We start from the raw sequence: 20,264 nt of genomic DNA on the forward strand, positions 1-20,264 counted from the left end.
GAAGGCACCTCCAACTAAGACCCTTTTAACATGAAGACAGCGAAGTCAGTATTGTTTAAGATCGAATTAGACCCAACAAGCATAAGAATAGGTTTGCAGAGGTTGGAGAAAATGTAAAGGTGACACTTGGAAAAGGTGATACTTAACCTGTGATGCCTAATTTCTGTTATAAAAATGGTAAGGTAGTCAGCATCAAAGCTGAGCTGTCAGAAACCAGTCTAGCAGAACAGCAGCCTCACACCAAGGACTGGCCGTGCTGGACTGCAACCACATGTACATCACTCTCTCCCCACCTACCTTTCCCCCCTGCACCTCTTTAAAAAGGTCCGTGAAGAAATGAAGAAATTATGTCTACCCAAACCAGACATGGGTGTAAGAGACAGGATATATACTGCAATATATGCAATATGCTGCTAGAGAACTTCATTCACAGACAGATTTAACTAATATTGCCATCACTATGAAAATCACTATTGTAATTCACAATCTATTTACAGTGACAACAGAGAGAAGGAAGAATACACTTGTCTGTAGGACAGAACCTAAATCTCTTCACATACAGACCACCTCCTGAGGCAGACTGCTATTTATGTCTGCAAATCATGACAATACCCCTTTTACCTATATGCTTCCATCAAAGGAGTTAACTGACTGTGTTTCTGTATTCACAAATTAGCACGCAGCTGTACTACACCCTCCACCAAATCCCCCAAAAGCATGCGTGCAGCCTGAACATTTTAAATACACACAGACTGCACCTGTAATCTGCTTAGGTTCGTATGTACTTTGCATGGGACTAGATGGAGATTCCAAGCCAAACACACATCGGACCAGAGAAATTAAAAGGGTGGCTGAAACCAAGCTTCACCCGATGACGGATGGGCTGACAGGGGAGGGGTTCTGAACTGTGAATCTGCTCTGTACACACTGCTCCGCAGTAAGGAGGATGAAGGCTCAAATAGAGATTAATGCACCTTTTCCATCTCTTCTGTAGGGCTGAACAAGAAAGCTTTTAAACTGCTCATTGGGTGGACAAAAATGAGCAAAATATCTTGCAGAGAGTGGTCTTGCACTGACAGGCTGTCTTGTCAGATTGTATGAAAAGTGATTTAAAGGGGTGATACCCACAACCGCCATCTTCTGCAAGGAACAGCAGTAGTAATTTGCCAGCATCACCCCTTACAGCTCTGACAAATCAGTGCCCTGAGTTGTATTTAATTTGCAAACTCCCTTGAGACAGTAATGCTGTTCAAGGAAGAGTAAACAGAATAGAGGATGCAAGGGTTTGACACACATTTTTCCCTGTGAGCTTTAATTCTGCACAGCTATTTTAAAATGATATATTAACTGAAACAAGTTAATTGCCCTTTTACCACCTTGCACTAGTTGAGCAGAAGAGCACTCGAGAGACTCACCCATCAGGCACATAGTTCCCATAGAACATAGTTCCTATTTCAGAAACCACTTTTAAGCACAGATTGTCAGTCACACTTTATTCTTGAAAATGAAAGTATTTGAACATGAGTGGTTAATATTTTCATTGCACCTGCAAGTAGGTTGCTATATTGGGTTACCTAATCACAGAATAGTTTGGGTTGGAAGGGACCTTAAAGACCGTCTAGTTCCAACCCCCCCTGCGATGGGCAGGGACACCTTCCACTAGAGCAGGTTGCCCCAACCCCATGCAACCTGGCCTTAAACACTGCCAGGGATGGGGCAGCCACAGCTTCTTTGGGCAACCTGTGCCAGTGTCTCACCACCCTCATACTGAAGAACTTCTTCCTAATATCCAATCTAAATCTCCCCTCTTTCAGTTTAAAGCCATTCCCCCTTGTCTTGTCTCTACATGTACTTGTAAAAAGTCCCTCTCCAGATTTCTTGTAGCCTCCTTTAGGTACTGGAAGCTGCTCTAAGGTCTTCCTGGAGCCTTCTCTTCTCCAGGCTGAATAAGCCCAACTCTCTCAGTCTGTCTTCATAGGAGAGGTGCTAATGGATAGGAGCTGCTTATTTCAGATTTTCATACATAAAAAGTGAACTTTTACTACTTGCAAAGTTTAAATAACATCAGCATTGCGTGTGGATGGCTCATTGCTGATTCATTTCTTGCTAATTTAGATACACTTGCAGAAGTGCAAGTCTATATTACTTGAAAATGCAATTGTTTGGCTTGATTAAAAAGAAAGCTTCAGTGAAGCCATCCAGCCTTAAAACAGCACCCAACAGATAAGGAGGTAGAAAAAGCCTGTACAGTATGAAGCACTCAATACAAGAGAGGGATCGTTCCCCATAAAAAAAATACTATAGTTAAAACCAGAATGAATTCTATCAATCATCATATAGAGATTCAGCACCCACTTTGCATTATATTTATGATACATTTTTAAAAAGCATTAACCAATATTAAATGCAAGTGAATAAACAAACAGTATCCTGTTTAAAAATGAGAAGACCCAAAGCCCCGGGCAGATAAACCCTGGGCAGTTCACAATTTGAAGGGAGGGCTGGTGATGGAGGCCACAGGACAGTGCCCACACAGGTCCTGTGGCCTCCATATACTGGAGCACGACAATAAACCAATGTCATACAATCCTAACGCATGATTTTTACAAATAGACACTGACACAGTGGTGAGTTCAGCAAAACACAGCACAGGAACAAATGCCTGGAGAAAGCAAAGAAATGCTTTTGAAATCTGCTTCTTGGGTAAGAGCTACACATCGCTGAAGGCTGAGGTTAGGAGGCCAAGTATACCAAGTTCTGTGCTTGAAGACATGGACTGCACCCTCCTTTGGGGATCACTGCAGGTCAGGTAGGATACAGAAGACAGACAAAAGCACGAAGCTCAGAGGAAGCAGGGGTACAAGTGAGAGAGCTCAGGAGAAAGAAGTGGCCAGGAATGGAAAGAGGAAACAGGCTGATCAGGGAAGGAAGTGAGGAGGAAAGCGGAGCTCAGATGAGGAAGGTGGGAAAAACAGGGCTAAACAAAGAGAAAGGCAAAAAAGTATAATTTAAGCCATTTTGTAAATGTGTAACAAAGCAAAACCTTCCTTTGAAAACCAAAAGAAATTAGGATTTAAAAAAAAAAAAAAAAAAATCAGTTCAGTTCTCTGCAGGCATTCACTATAAATTCCCAGAATGCGGATATATTTCCATGCTTGGTGTGCAATCAATGGTTTCCTCTGCAATATTTAATCTCATTTATCAAGCTTCTTAGTACAAATTAAGTTAGAAGGTAATCAATTAGACTGAAAACACAGCTTGTTTCATTGTTTTAATTTTGCACTGTAAGCATATTCACCCTAATTTAACAATTAGCTAATGAAAAACCATGAAGTGTTTATGTTGCTTGGCTTTTTATCATTCAAATTCCTCTCCTGAATCATTGCAAAAGCATCACCCAGAGCAGTCCCACCTACAATTTTAAAAGCCTGGCAGAAAATGCAGATGGGGAAGGAAGAGGGGAAAATGTAGGAACCACAATGTGGTGCTGGGTTTTGACAAAGGAAAGGAGGACTCAGGAAACTGCAGCTCTTTTCCAGAATCATGGCAAACTGCCTGAGGGACTGTGGCCTGTTTTCTCCTGGGACGCTTTCTAGGAGGACTTCTGCAGAAGCCACTGCTTTCCAAGGTTAGAGCAGCGTGGATGGGCTGCTGTTGTACCCAGAGGAAGCTGCAGCTGCTCTCTGTAGATTCAGAAGGCTTTCCCACGATGAGGGGGATGTATCGAAGGCAATGAGTGCAGAGGGAATCCCTCAAGTGGGACGTTGTTTCCTGATGGGAAAGAGGACAGAACTGGGAGGGGATTGTGGGTTTGTTTTTTTTTTTTAACTGCTGTTAGCTGGGATTAATTGCTTTTTTTCTTTACAGAAAAATAGTATTTCTTTTAATTTACAGAAATAATTTGGATACAACAGTTATCGTGTTTTGCTTAAGTTTAGGTCTGCATATTCTACAGTTACTGTCTTTCCATGTTCTGGCAGTTTTGATCAAAGAGATGATTAGGCAAACTATACCTGGGAGCCTAGTCTCCAGTTTTATAGAGGTGAGGGTTTGTGGTGGGGTTTTTTGTTTGTCTGGGGTTTGGTTTTGTGGGGTTTTACTTGCTTGTTTTTAAACTTTTCATTTCTTTGCAGTAATTTGAAGTTTGGAGTTATGTTCGATGAAGTTCTTGCTTAGCTGAGCAAGTCTACATTTCCTGACCACCACAGGGGAAGAGGTGGAGACAAGCCCTAATGACACGCATGAGCCCTAAAGCAGGCATCTGAAGTCTGCATGCTGGTAAGAGCAGGAGCAAATATAAGAGGAGTTGTTCAACTGACCCAAAAATGACCAAGCAGGTGAGAGAAAGCAGCAAGCAGTGTGACGCTGGCTGGGGCCAGAGGAGCACAGGTTCACCCCCTTGACCAGCCTTTTAAAGGACACCCTGAGGGGAAGCAGGAGAGTGACAGAAGCGGGGCAAAGCATGCTGCTGAGCATGGCCACGGGATGACAGGTGAAACATTATCAGACTTCACTTGTATGACAGACTTCGGTGTTTTAACACTTACACATGATAATGTGATCAACATTTGCTTCCAGCTGCGTTTAGGTGGAAGCAATCCAACATGACTGTCAGCCCTCCCTCCGTCCCCAAGCCCTTCTCTCCATGCTCAGCAAACAAGAGCCAGACACCTCGTCTCCCAAACACCAATTTCTGCCTGTCTAGGCAATGTGGTTTTCTGGGATCACATACAGGATCTAGAATTAAAAGTGTTTATTCTTTGCATTATATTTCTGATTTAGATATACATACAACAGCCCAGTAACTGTCGGCGTTCTGCCTGGTTACAGGAAGGAAATAGCTCGATAACATTATGAGCTCTAGTTATGTATTTGTTAGCTTATCTACCCAGAAAGAAAAGCAATAAAAATCTGATTGCTGGCCAGTGAGGACAGGTTTTCATTAAAACAGCTTTGAATTGGTTTATTCGACTGTCAAGCAGGAGAGTAAATGGTAATGATTTTTCTTTACCTTTTCTAATTTCTTCCCCCTGCAAATACACTTACTTACAACATCCAGGACAAAATTTGCTATGTAGAATGAAGTATACAAAAATAATTCTCATCTACGTAACAATATCCTTTGCATTGACTTCATGAACACACACAATTAGCTCCATCTGAAGTACCTGGGAATGTAGCTGAAATGTTCTCTTCCCCCATCCCCATATACAAAGACCCAGTCCCATATGCAAGTATAAGATATCTCCAAGAAACATACACTTGGAAAACCAAATTAAAGGCTACACTTCAACTGATTTTGTGGTCATAAGAGTTATGCTGTATTTGCAGAGAGCATGAAAAGGCTATCTATTTTTTACGTGGGTGTAAATTCATCAGAATTATATATCCTAAATGAAAGAGAAAGAGTCCTCTCAGCTGCTCACATAAAAAGCCAGGAAGCAGAAAGATAGAAACAGATGGTCTAGAGATTTTCCAATTACAAACCTTTTTGGCAATATATAACTGGAGGAATTCCAAACATTTGTCACTTTGACATCGCTTTGCGGTAAGTAATAGGATTTTGGTACTTACAAATTCTGAAACATGCTGCAATTTGAAGACCAAAACCAGCTATCTAAATCAAAATCATCACTGAAGGAGTTAAAGTCACATTTTAGAATAGGCACCAATATAAGAGAAGCATCTCAGAAGGCATAAGGAAAACTATTTTTAATTTGATGCTTATTCATAGATTCACTAAGATTCTGCAGTAGAGCCAGAAGATACAAGCCACTCTGAGCAGGCTGGGCACACTCACACTGTTGCTGACACTGTAAAACTGAAACCCACCATAAGGATAAGAGGCAGACTGCTAAACACAGCATCCCACAAGATGAAGAAATCCTCCATTCCTCAAGGTAGCATTACCCCTAAACTTCTGTCTCTGTGGCAAACAAAGGAACTTGGAAATCTGCATCCCTCCTTTTGGTTGTTTGGTGGGGTTTTTTTTATTTCTTTTGAAGAACTAAAATTCTTTAAACACTCAATGCTTAAGGATCTCTTATTTTATCATTTGCAAGTTTTATTCCTAGTAGGTTATAAAAAAGGAATTAGCTAGCACTGGGGTGCACAAAAGGTGTATAAATAGAATTGAGTGGGCACCTCATACAGGAGCTCAGAGCAGTGTGCGTGCATGCACATGCCTAAAACAAGAGCTAGCTTTAACATTTGGACAGTCATAGCTATTGGAGCTCTCAGATCTATCTGTGACCTACCACAGAAACTGGGAGTGAGGGCTTGAGCTAATAATTTCATGAAGTAGTAATCACTGATGCACAAATCTACCATTTTTGAAGGGGGAGAAAACCCCCTCATTCCTGGGTTTTGAGAGAAGACAGAAAATGAAAAAAGTAACTTACAGCACTTCCTTTACATTATAACTGTATAAATGTAAAGAGTAGCAGTACTCCAGGTTCTCATTTTACATTATGTAAATTAACTATGTAATGACATGCTCAATTCCACAGCTACAGGTACTCCTACCTTCATATTAAAGAGCACTACAGAACCTTATCAGAATCAGAAAAGAACTCCAAGGTATGGAACCACATACTTTCCACCCTCACAAAGTTATTTTTCCAGGTTATTTCAAAGTGGAAACTGAAAGAAAGCTATAAAAATCTTCGGGTCATATAATAACAGCTAAAGAAAAAAGAGAAACAGAGTGGGCATTAATTCCGTATGATGGTGTGGAGGTTTCAATAGCAAAATTTCTTTCAGAATCTAAAAACAGCAAAGAAGTGAATTTTAAATTTATTATGGCAATAATAAAACTAAAAGTATGTATGAGAAGACACGGTACTTACCACTCAGTAGAAAACAGTACTGAGGAATCTTCCCAAAACCAGAGCTAAAGTTTTCTAACATAACCCAAACCATGGCTATAACTTCAATAATTGCAGCCCATACAAACCAGAAATGGAAAGAGTTGCTAGGGTTCATTAGTCTGGTCAGAGCCATCCAAAATTAGGACTTCTGTTCAATGATGTGAATCTTTTGTATGAGAAACCTGCTTTCACATCCAGAAAATAAAACCTGTGCTTACTTGTTATTTGTGGGTCCCGTTGCCAAGACATCCGATTGCAACTTTGGGAAAAATCCTTGTTCATATTTCCCTTGGCCAATCTTCATATCAAGTAAGTGCGGGTGGATAGCTGTGTGATCGATCTTCATCAGCCGCTGCTCGATGGACTGAGCTGCAAGTTACAGTCACAGGTGAACAACCACTTTAGTGAACCACCTGAAGACACATGCTATGACAACAGAAGTGGTCATGCTCCGATCCCTGAAAATGCTCTATAAAAGTTAAACAGTGACTTTAAACCCAAAATTCTGTCACTCACAGAAGTGAGGGAACATCTGCGCTGTTATGTTGCTTTTAGTTTCTTCACCCAACACAAGCAGCACTAGCACAAGCAAGTCAGCTGTTAAGCGAGCAAGGATTTACAGGAGCCTATGAGATGCGTTATGAATTGACAAGAGCAGTCCAATCTTTCCCTGCAATTCACTGTTTGGTTTTAACACTCCTTCAGCAGAATGGAGACCTCTAAGGACAGTTGCAACTCTCTGTGGGGTCAGGCACCTTGCTCTGCCCCAGACATGTCTGCCTGGGCAGCTGTACAGGAGGCAATACTCGAGTTTTACAAACATTTGGCACCTATCATGACCCTTCTCCTGAAATTAGATATGTCATTACTGGATGACAGGCCTTCAAAAACCATAGCTAACTGTAACAAGGTCTGAGCAGCATCAAGAAGATGAACAGATGCTTGGAAAGAGGGGAGGAAACTATGGCAAGATCAGAGAGGAATTTCAGCTCCGCCAAGACTAATGCAGTTCAGTCATTTGCTTTAAGAACATGAGGATTTCATCTCAAATCTCAAGCAGGGTGAAATCTGTCACCCTCTCAACATTGAGTCAGATGCACTGTGAAGGAAAGGGGAAAGGAGGTGTATGGGGGAAATCAGCATTTAATTAGCAACTTTAATATTCAACTCTTTATAGCCCATCCACTAACGGGCAGGCCTGTTCTTTTCAGCATATCACAACTAGTGAATAAATATGCAGAATGTGGAAGCTAAATCCATTTTCCATTTGTCAGGAACAACACAGAACTCATCTCCTATTTTATAAAAACCGTGATGGGAAAGAAACTGTCAGGAGATTTACATACTTTATCCTTAGAAATTCAGCAACTTTTTTTCTCCACTAAAAGAATAAATAAATAATCGCTTCATAAGGTTTTCTTTTGGAGAAAAGGGCTGGGTAGTGTGGGGTCAGAGGGTTTGAAGGGTTCCGAAAATAATAAGTTAAACAAACAGGTGCTGGATCGGTGCTAGGGTCACATATATTGTGAATGGCAAATATGAAAGAAAGTCGGTATTACTATCCGTTTGCTGCTTTTCACAAGACAGAAAATGAGGTTCCGGTGCCACAATATCTACCAAAACTAGACGCTGAATAGACAGTCGACCTGCAAATTAGAATTGGTTTTAGATAGTTAAGTAGACACAGGATTTCTATTTCTGCCACATTTATATCAAGCAAAATGCTCTGAAGGAATTATACAAAAAAATCCCCACATGAGAAATGTGTGTTTACCCCAGTTCATTAATATGTGTCCCAACAAATTTAAGAGCGTAATTTCCCCGTATTACTTGGAAATGAAATAAATACTTGCGCAGTAAGAAACTCAAGTGTAATTTGAAAATGCATCCTGTGACTGTAATGGAAAAAAATCCAAGTCTTCAGTATACAGCATATTACTCATTAGCACTGAGTACCTATTGCTGAAGCTACTAAATATGCCACCCAGGATTACGTCCCCGGCATCCCCTGCTGCTCTACCCAAATGGCATAAGGCAAAAGAAGGTCTTTTTACAGGAAAGGGGAGACAAGGCCAGTGGAGCAGACACCGGGGCTTGGTTCCTCAGTGCGACTGGCGCTGGTCCCACTACCATGGTGAAGAAAAGCTCTCCTGGCAATGGCACAGGAGCTGCCTGAAATGAGAAACGGCGAGCCCAGCTCCATGGTTGGGTTTGTGTTTATTAAAGGCACCAGCCTAGCAGAGCTTGAAGGGAATGCAAAGGCTCCCGCTGTTCTGGGTGTTAAAAAGCATGATGAAGTTTTCGCCTAGGGAAAATAAGGACACCGCTGAGTCCTCCTCAGGTAACTGTAGGGCTTCCTCACTGGCTGCAATGCTCAGGTGACTAAGGACCTATATTTCTTTGTGGCTGACACTGTACTTTTGAATATTTTACTAGGCAGGCTGAACGTACCTGCTTCTTTCAAAGTGCTGCATTTCTGGTAGTTGGATGTCCGCAGTGCAGGGGCCCTTACATTATATAGCTTTATTTTCTCAATTCGGGAGTCAAAAACTCGCAGAAAAGGGTCCTTCTCTTCCCACTGGGAGATTATCTTATTGTCTATGAAGGTTGCAAACATCTGTGTTTCGATGAAATGTGAAAGGAATGGGAGGTAAGGCTCAGGTTGGTCCGAAAGGAAGGAAGCCTGAAATACAGAACAGCTCATTAGTGCCATATTCCCACCTGCCATTGACATGGCGAGCTGTCCTGCAGCAGAGAACTGATCCAGCAGCCAACCAGAAGGCTTGGACAAGGCTTCCCCACCACAGAAACACCTCTCAGAATTGCAAATCCATCTGCAAAGGGGTTTGGTTCATGGGTCACCTCTTCAGTCACAACTGCGAGAAATAAGTAGCTGTGGAGGCTTTGTGACAGGTAGACTGTCACAAAGGGAATATGGAGTTATTGAAGCATAACTCCAGCTTTCTCAAAGCAGCCTAGCAGCTACCACCTGCAGGAACAAGCCCTGTGCAACCCATGGCAGACGACCACCAAATATGCCCACTTGGGACCTCTGGTATGGCACCCCTGCTTGGGATCAGATAATTTATTAAGGTGTCATACATATCAAGGGGTGCACAGTGCACTACAGCTAATGCTCTTTTGTGAAGTTATTCAGGACAATTAATCATGAATTTCCAATTAAAACTGATTGTCTGCCCAAGTCTCTAACTGAGCTTTGAAAACCCTGACCTTCACAGTCCATTTTATTGTAGAAGTATCAGCAGAGATTGCTTAGACAACCCTTGCCTTATGAAAGCTGCACTGTTCAATGCCTGAATACAAACAAGATCAATAAAAGGCATGGCAGTGGTTTTTTGATCAAAAACTGACTCAGATCAATATTTAGTCTGCTCCTGACTGTTTATCCTTCTACCATTCTCCTTAGAGAAGGACTTGTATCTGAAAAAGCTGATGGCTAGGAGAGCTAACTACTTTGCGAGGTCACTCAGAAATAACTGTGCAAGCTTCCCAACATTTCTCATTTCTTTTGCTAGCCTACAGTCTCTTTACTTCCCCATTTGTAATCTCAGCTTCCTTTTCAGTCTAGTGTACACATTACAGTGGGGTCATAACAGTACTCTTCTGCCATAGGGATGTGAAAACCTTCTACAGAACAACACTACCGATTAAAAAAAGCTTTACTGTGACATTAGGAAACAAGGAATGGATTCGTTTTTTGTCTTGTGTGTGCACCTCTCGTCTCAGCAAACAAAAAAGAAAGAAAGAAAAAAAGTCACTTTCCATTGCTACCCTTTCCACCAAACCCACAGAAGAAGTCCCATCAGCTGGGCAGAAACCTGCCAGCTTGGTTCATACAAGCCAGGGCAGCTCTGACCAGTTCAGTGGATCTGCACCAATTCGCTTTGGCAGGCGATCTGGCCCTGTGTATAATCAAATCAGACAAATCTCTCAATGAGGCAGATAAAGAACAGGGGATTAAAGAGTACCTGGGCTATATATACACACATTACAAAGCTATTCTCCCTCCCTTCCTCCCAAAAGCACTTTCAGATGGAAAAATGAATACATGGCTATCTTTACTTTGTCAAAGTTTTGCATTTGTTCCCTGTTTGTCAGCCATGACTCCATATCGGGGGCAGCCTGAATGACGAAAGCCTCATAGTCTGCGAACATCTGTGTGAAGCGGTTGGCGAAAACCTCGCGAAGCTGCACGTTCAGTTTGTAGTCCCTCAGCTCCATCTCCTCACACGGCAATTTCCCATCCTTCTCCTTCTCTGCGAGGGGAGCCGTGATGGTCATTTTTTCCATTGTCACGCCAGTTCTTTTGGCCAGGGCCTGCAGGCGGGCGATCGTCTCGTTGCCTTTCAGCAGCTCGTACATGTTGAGGGCATTGCTGGGGATGTTCCCATTCTTTTTGTCGTTCACCAAGTCACTAAGGACCAGGTTCTTGAGTTTGGTGGTGCTGTCGCTGCAGTGCAGGTTACCCTCTGGCGGGATGCCAAACTGCAGGAGAACCTCGGAGATTTCCTGGATAAACTCCAGCTTGTTGGGGAACTGGGGGAATTCCTCTGGCAGTTCGATGAAATGGTTATCGATGTCTACAAAGCACAGGTTTGCCTGAAATACAAATAAAAGCTTCAAAATGGATACTCAGCACTGAGTTGGCTTCCTCCTGGCAGTGTTCAAGGCCAGGCTGGACAGGGCTTTGAGCAACCTGGTCTAGTGGAAGGTGTAGCTGCCCACAGCAGTGGGTTGGAACTAGATGAGCTTTAAGGTCCCTTCCAACCCAAATCATTCTATGATTCTAGGATTCTCTGCTAAGTAGCCCTATTTTCCCAGAGTAAGAGCTTTCAGCAGAAGGTTAAGATCACACGTGCAGGAGACTTTAGCTGTGTCGTCTAGCCTGTGATGTTCCAGTAAAACTGAAGACCAACTGGATGGCAACAATTTCATGAATAAATAAAGTCTCCTGCCCGCTCCTGCTCCCTCAGTACTTGCAGATCCCAAACTTCCTGCTGCAAAGATTTGATATCGCTTCCCAGACTAGCCAAGGACACACTAGCAAGCAGGATGCGCAGTGCCGCTTCTCAGCACACATAAAAACTATGTGTGTTGAATTATCACATCTCAAGGGCATGTTTATTTTACCAGGATCCAAGTGCAAGAAGCCTCTGTAGCTGTGCTACCAAGGAATGAAATGTTCAGTGAGAAAGATGACATTGCTACAAGCAAAGCTACAAAAGAGGGTCCCATGCAAATCCTTTGGGATCGTGTCTGAGTATAGCTTGTCCACAGGAGGTCAAGCCCCATTTTCCCACTCCCCCTACCCCCGGCTTCCATGAAGGCTTTTAATCTTGGCAATTCCTCTGCCCGAGATTTAAACAGAGTGCTCTTAGACAGCTTTGCTATGAATGGAGATGGATCTCAGCCCATAAGATTAAAGCTAAGTGAAGACATTAATCTAGCGGAGCAGATACTTCTTGCTAGGAAAGTGTCAATGGGGGGATGGAAGAACCCTACATAAAAATTAATTACATTGCAAATGCACCCTCAGGAATAATAGCAGAATGAAAAACAGTAATCGATCTTCTGGACTGCGGCTTATATCTAAAATTCACTGTCTGAGTGCGCTGTGCCGAATAAAATCTTAAACCAGGTCAGATTCCCAAGGTGCTCAGCTCTGAAGGGTTTTACACTGGCACAAAGCTGCAGAACAAAAGATGCAGAAACCCACAGGGCAGGGGCAGCAGCAGCAGATCTTTGTTACGCCTTACTTGGCCATTAGCTCAGCTCTTCTGCCTGCTCCAAGGCACTTGTGCTGTTCTTTACTTCTCACCAAGCACTGCAGACTAATCTTCTGATTATATGAACAGAAAGGACTGATTTTCCTCCTTTTCTGAAAAGGTTAGTTTTCATTCAGCAGGACAATACATTCTACAGCAAACATGGTTATAATATATCGGATATTTTTAGGGACATGTTTGACATGGATCACCTTTCGCATCGATATTCTAAAGTGTATTAGGATTAATTTGGTAAAGAAAAGTGTCCCTTCAGCTCACTTTTTCATAATAAATCTGGACTGTGCAAAGAAAAGCATTTCTTCATACAAAACAATTTGCTTTACTTAGCTATACAGCTTTAAAGAGTTGTGGTATGCATTGGTGTGGTTCTTTAGCTCAGGGACTGTCTTCTTATCTATCAATATTTCATTTCAAAAGCTTTCTAATTTCAGCTCTGCATATAATTTACAAAATTTGAAAAATGAGATTTGGATTCAGAAAACCCTTGGGGAATTGGTCTCACTTCTCTCTTCAAAAACATCTGATGATTAAAGTTAATGCAGAGAGATTAGTAATCTTAAAACAGCATGATGGCCAGTTGTTAGAATTCTTATTTCTAGCAAACAAATGGTTTATATTTAGAGCAAGAGCTTGAAAAGCTAGCCCCTGGCCTGAACAATAAAGGAATGCTAAAGTGAACAGCATTTCATCACTTGCTTGCATGTTGAAGGATTTTCTAATTTTTTATTGTCTAGAGGAATTTGAGATTGAAGATCTTCCCTGTTCAATACCCCTTCTTTCTTTCCCTCTCCCACAGTTACTGGACCTGTGGTGTTCATAAATGCTGATATTTTTCACTCATTTGTTATACATTGTACATCAGTGGGGAGTGTGTGTGGTTTCCACTCCGCTATTACCCTTCCCTCACTGGCAATATTTAATTTGTTATTCCAGCAGTACTTCAAGCCCATCACATTAAAACTTTAATTTAAGCAAAATGACAGCTTAATCTGCTAAAACACATGACTAATAATTTTTAAAATTACAGTAATTATGTAATATTAGCATGGTTTTACTGAAAAGCGTAGCTAGATACCAGCTCCTTTTCCACACCAATGCAAATTTCATGCAACTGGGTCATTGTATCCACAAGGCAAGACTTGATTTGCGCTGTTACATACCACCGATGCTAAGAATCAGGCACCTCCACCTAATACTTAAAATAGACCTTTATTAAAAACTGTATTATCCTTGCCCTGTGTTTATCCCTCCATTTCCACATACAAACTCCCCCTCCTGCATATCCTCCCCTGCTGCTGCTGCTCCCACCTGCCTCCTCAGTCAGAGCACCTATCTGCAAGCCTTAGAGACTCTGCCCCCAGGAAAGGTCTGTGCATGAAGCTGAGCACAGCACTACCACTGCCACGAGAAGTTACAGCCATACAAACCGAAGTTAAAATGCATGGCATGCTCAAGAGATGGGTCCAGTTACCATCTCAAATGCAGAAGGGCTCGCCGTATGGCAAAGACTTTGTAGTATGGAGAGCGATCAGTGGCCAGGTGAAAACGTGAAGCAGTTTTAATCATCTTGATGAAATTTTGAGGAGAAGAATCTCCATTTCACTCTCTACCACCAGTGATTTTAACACTTAGATTAGCAGGACGACCTTTCTGTCCTTTTTTCCTCTGTGGAAAAAGTGATAAACCACGCAAAGTTTTCACTTCCCCATGCATGGAAGGACAGAAGATCTTCAAAAGACTACCACTGGATTGAGTCAATATTTTGGAAGTAAGTATGCATGTATGCCCCTAAGTGGTTCACAGGCATGGAATTAATGCAAATCTGGCTTGTTTGTAATGGACCTCAACCCAGCTGGAAACTTGTGGGCTCATGCAAGGATAGGACGAGGCTGGCAGGACAGGGTGATACTTCTCATCAGCAACAAAGGGACAGGTTTATACCATCTAGCAACCGCACCCGAGATCCAGATTCATGAAGGCTACCCTCGAATGAAAGGCTCTTTAGCCGTCTGTCAATAGGACTATGACAGTGACAAAGAGCAACAAAACCTGATGAAGCATGTGATGTAGAGAAAGCACAGAAACTTTCAGCACCATAGTAAGAAGCAGTAGGAGAAGCATTTCGGAGTCAGTATATTTAGTGGTACTCATTAAATTCAGGAACGGACTGAGAAGGGCTGGTGAGACTCCCCCTACTATCTCACTCCTGCTGGCAAACAGTCTTCACAGTGCCAGAGAAGGCTCCCAAGACCAGACATGGCATTTTCCAGCATGGATTCACACAAATATTAACAATGCTTTCCAAGATTGCACCCCCAGAGGTGGAGACTGACCTCCTGAGGCAGCTCCAGCTTGGAGCGGTCGGTTCCCTCCTTGGACTGCAGCCCCATCAGGTAGGGAACAGGAGCATCCAGAAAATGCAGGAGAGAGGCAGGAAGGATGGGGACGTACACATGCTGCCACTGAAATGGGAACAACAGCGTCGTGATCCCCTCTGCCACCGTCATCAGCCGCTGATAATCTAGACAGGGAGGGAGGGAGACAGACATTGAATTATCTTTGTGTTTTGCTTTTGAAATCTGGTTGGCAAGGACATCAGTAAGAAAACAAGAGAGAAACCATGTTTATATGGTAAAATATGTGAAAATAAGACAGTACTTAAAAACCTTAAACATTATTTAATTCGTCAAAACTCATTACCCCCAGGAAGAAACTGCTGAGCATAAATATTCATATCTTATCTAGATCTGTTATGTCCTTAAATTCATTTACTACAAGGATACCAGAAGTTCTTGCTATAGTACAGGATAATAATACTCTTAATTCTATAAAAAGCATGTATTTTTACAAGGAAAAGGGAGGAGAAAGAAGTGAACTTGAAAGAAACATTGTGGTTTCTCACTTGCTCCTGTCTGCCTGCTTCTGCTCCACTTGCTACTACTACGTTCCAGAAGACTTGCCTTGGCCACATACCAGCAGAAGTTTACAGTCTCTACATATTTAAAAGCACTGCTTGTTAATAAAACCCAAACAGAAGCCTAGCAGAAATTTAGTTGTCAAAAATATTCTGTATAGCTAGCATATTTACACTGTATTGTTTTCCCAAATTTGTATTTAATCCACTAGTTCACTGCTTTGCAATGCTTGGTTCAAATAAACACATCATGCTTTACTTTTTAAATTAAAACTTAATTTGATCCAGCTGAGCTGCAAGAATATTTCAGAATCTGGATATGAGTAAATTCTTTCTCAACTACCCAGCTGGCATTGTGCAACACCACAACCTGTTTATTAATATGAGGGAATCTAAGTTTGAGAACAATTTTTTTTGCTTTTGTTTTCCTTTAAATAAATACTAAATAAATAAATCACATGTTGGTATTAAAGAGGCAGTCATCCTTACAGTAAAACTCAAACTGCAGACAATCCATCAGGAGACGGGTAAAAGGGCCCTGGGTCTTGTAAGCTGTGAAACCAGATGATTGCTCCTACTCTACGTTACAGCAGCTTCTGCATTAATAACAACTTCCCCCAGATGTCTCAGAACATGAAGGTACTTAAACCCCACTTCCTTAGGAATGAATCTTAACTTGCCATGAAGCAGCAGCACATCTCATTGAACAGTGTTGAAGACAGGAACACTGAAGTATAAGTTTTTAAGTGTCTTTGAACTTGCACAAGGTGCACGGCACAGACAAGACAAGGGAGTTGGTTCCAGCCACTTGTGAAAGCTTCTTTTCACTATTTGCAGCTTCAGTGCACGGTACATCATCGGTAACCACCAAGAGCAGCAGAAAGGATGTCTCCTCTATGGCTGTATCCTAAACCAGTTCTCGAGTTCTCGTCAGTGCCAGGCAAGTCTCATGAGCTGTTGCTTGAGCAAACATTTTCACTCTCACCAAGGTCAGACCCAGACCCCTGGTAACACTTGGGTTGCTGCCCATCTCTCCTAGCCCCTCTGCCTTACTCCATAAAATTGAAGGGATACGTATGAATGTGGTTTTGAGTCTGGTAAGGCTGCTTTGTTCCTATAGCCCCACTGTCTGCTTTTGCCTGGATAGGAACCCAGCCTGGCCCTTCCTGTTTCCTAAACAAGCCAGCCTGATGCCTTGGCAGACATCAGCTACAGCACTGCCATCTGACACAGCTCAGCTATTAGGAGGTCACTGGCAAGATGCACTTGAATAAATATGCAAATTAAAACAACAAGTTGCATAACCCATTCTCCTTCTTGCTAGCACCTCTTTGCAGAAAACCAGCCTCGATCTGCAGAAGGTCAGCCGGGCAGGCAAAAACATTTTTCATCTTGTCTTACTAATAGCTAGTCACTCAATCTTCAAAATGATTTTTGTGCACACAAGTCAGTCTCAAGGTTACACCTCAAAACCAGTCCCAGCTACAGATCACGCATTTATGAATCCCTCCCTGTGCAATGGTCTGCAATTACACAGGTCCATGGGCTGTCTTGTTGAGGAGCACCTATACAAACTCAACTTACAATACCTACTGGTGAACCTTAGGCATCTTATAACCTTTCATAACTCTGAAAGCTTTAAAGGTTTTTTTTTTTAAAAAATCAAATATAGAAAGTACCATGTCTTAGTATGCATGAGATAATTTCAAAGTCTGTTCTGATCTACACAGCCTGAAATAATACTGCTACAAACAGTAGCTACAGCTGCTACAGCACTTGCTATGGGCTTGGGGAAGAGTGGCTGGAAAGCTGCCTGATGGAACAAGACCTGGGGGTGTTGGTCAACAGCCGGCTGAACATGAGTGTGCTCAGGTGGCCAAGCAGGCCAACAGCATCCTGGCCTGCATCAGAAACAATGTAGCCAGCAGGGCCATGGAAGCGATTGTTCCCCTGTACTTGGCACTGGTGAGTTTGGGGCCCCTCACTACAACAAAAGCATTGAGGTGTGGAGTGCGCCCAGAGAAGCACAACGAAGCTGGTGAAGGGTCTAGAGAACAAGTCTTACGAGGAGCAGCTGAGGGAACTGGGGTTGTTCAGCCTGGAGAAAAGGAGGCTCTGGCGAGACCTTATCGCTCTCTACAACTGCTTGAAGGATGAGAGGAAATGGCCTTATGTTGTGCCAGGGGAGGTTTAGACTGAATATTAGGAAAAATTTCTTCACCTGAAGGGTTGTCAAGCATTTGAACAGGTTGCCCAGGGAACTGGTGGAGTGATTACCCATGGAGGTATTTGAAAGATGTGTAAATGTGGCACTTAGCGACACGGTTTAGTGGTGGACTTGGCAGTGCTGGGCTAATGGTTGGATTTGATGATCTTAAGGATCTTTCCCAACCTGAATGATTCTACAGTTCTATGATTCTTCGTGTTCAGGCTCCAATCTCTGATTTGTACACAGGACATTTTCCAAGAGAAAATGCTCAAGGAGGATAATCCCAGGACAAAGTGGCCCCCATAGCTTCTATTGGAACTGCTGCCTCCTAACAGCTGCTTAGCAGGATTTGGCACAGGTGTGTCTCTCACACTTAACCTTCTCCCTAATTGAAGAAGAGGGCAACAGAGTTGAGTTCAAGGAGTCTGGATCCAACCCCTTTTTCTGGCAGCATCTGCCAGGGGCCCTTGGCCAAGTCCCTGCATCTCACTTCTTGTGCAGCACAAATAACTGCAGTGGAGATCCTCTCCACCACAGGTTGGCAGTTCTGCTGCATGAGCATGGAGATGGAAATGGTTTCAGCATTTGAACATCAATTCTGAACATCAATTCACTGTAAATGTAATTCTGAAAGAGGACAAAATTTGGCAATTATTTGTCTTGATGCTGATTCTCCGTAACACAACAACAGGACAATAACCAATCAGCGCAGTATTACAACAGATACTGTGCTTGCAGAAATATCTACCCCAAAGAGCTTAAAGTCCAAACACAGGCAGTAACTGAGAAAACAAGACAAAATAATCCTTCTCCTTTCATTTTACAGATTGGGTATAGAAGCTCTGAGATGTTAAGAAATTCACAAAGCTCAACATAAAAATTACCTTTCCTACTACAAAGGAATCTGATATCTCAAAATCCTTACGATGCTGCAGCAAAGTGTAACCAAGTTCTTTTGAGAGAGCAAAAGGATGCCCCTGCACAGAACAGCCAAGACCTCCCTCATTCAGGTGCTACTCCAAAACAGGTTCAAGTCTTTGGTCACAATCAAAGAGAAGAGAATTTCACCCGGGACGTTCTCAGCAAATGCCCAACCACAGGATTTTTGAGTATAAGGCATGTATAAGAGCACACACATGCTCATTCAAACCAGAAACGGCATTCTTGCTGTGATCAGTACACTGTTATTCCGGTTTCAACACACCCAGCCTTCCTGATGAAAGAACAATTTGGCAGTTTCCCAGCTCTCTGTTCCAGTAACCTACCAAAGGTAAGGTAGAAAGCTACTGCAAAGCTGGAATCTCAGCTTGGACCTTCTAAATCCTAAAGTACATCTAAAGTACAGTGCTTTAAAAATAGACCATGCTTCCTCTTTCTTTTCCTTTTTAAGTCCTGCTTTACACACAATTTGAAAGCACTTCGAAGCATTTGAAAAGATGGGTTACCTGGACACCACTTCCTTTCCTCTACTGCTTTTTGAACATGCATAAAGTATAACTGCAGCTTTGCAAAGCCATGTATTTAAATATGTATTCTGGAAGATGATAATCAGATGATGTTCTCAAAGAGTAATCTTTCTTCCTTACCAAAAGGAAGAAAACAATTCTAAGCAATAGTTTTAAACAAAACAAAGCCAACAACAGAGAGAAAATATAAATCAACAAACTTTAATGAGAAAGAGCTAATTGTTTAGAGGGAAACACCTGAATTGGTTTTAAAACATTCTTTTGATTTATAAGTTTTTCCACATGCTACCTTTACAGTCAAAGTATTATAAGCAATTGCTGTTCAACTGCTACTTTTTGTAACAAGTATGGATTAGCTAAGCCAGGTATATTGGAAAAAAATGGAAAATAAAAGGGAATATTCTGCTTTGAGCTCTGAGCACAAGTCAAGAACAGCACACAACGAAGCCTGTCTAGGAGCTTGGTACCTTCAGAACTGTAATGTTTATATATAGCATACTGAAGATGAAAAAGGGAATCTGAAATTCACATCTGAGACAAAAATTGTTTATGAAAGCAAAGGTTTTCAAATCAGGTCTCAATAGCTCCATAGAATCAACACATAAAAATTGTCACAGACTTCAAAGCGCCCTGGAAGCTTCCATCTTTCATCCAGTTTGTACACGAGCAGCTGTGATGACTGACAAGCCAGACCAGGTGATTTTCAAGAGATGTTCAGATAAAATGCACAAAGACTTCACGAAAGGTTGGTCATAGAATCATAGACTGGTTTGGCTTGGAAAGGACCTTAAGATCATCTAGTTCCAACCTCACCCTAGACCATGTTGCCCAAGACTGTCCAACCTGGACTTGAACACTGCCAGGGATTCTCCACAGAAAGCACCTTGTACCAGTGCTGCCTTCAGGACACTTGTACAGGTCAGTGTCAGAGGGTTCTAACCAGTAGACTGTCCTGGGGAGACAGCCCATGGCATTTCAATGCCCTTTATCCCTGATGGA

General features: G+C 42.2%; 1 protein-coding gene across 4 annotated transcripts in view; it reads right to left on the reverse strand.

The window, feature by feature from the left end:
• Positions 1 to 20,264, reverse strand: part of DENND5B (DENN domain containing 5B) — a 115,673-nt gene that overhangs the window by 29,625 nt on the left and 65,784 nt on the right. For 3 of the 4 annotated variants that reach the window (XM_030479838.1, XM_030479837.1, XM_030479839.1), the window contains 4 exons: positions 15,010 to 15,197; positions 10,953 to 11,489; positions 9,321 to 9,552; positions 7,088 to 7,238 (listed from right to left, as the gene is read on the reverse strand). In XM_030479838.1, coding sequence (XP_030335698.1) covers positions 7,088 to 7,238; positions 9,321 to 9,552; positions 10,953 to 11,489; positions 15,010 to 15,197 — 1,108 coding nt within the window. Of the gene's footprint in view, positions 1 to 7,087; positions 7,239 to 8,428; positions 8,516 to 9,320; positions 9,553 to 10,952; positions 11,490 to 15,009; positions 15,198 to 20,264 lie in introns of all 4 variants that reach the window. The other variant, XM_030479840.1, reaches the window with a different exon arrangement.

This window comes from Strigops habroptila, chromosome 3, assembly GCF_004027225.2.
Source record: "Strigops habroptila isolate Jane chromosome 3, bStrHab1.2.pri, whole genome shotgun sequence".
Lineage (NCBI taxonomy): Eukaryota > Metazoa > Chordata > Aves > Psittaciformes > Psittacidae > Strigops > Strigops habroptila.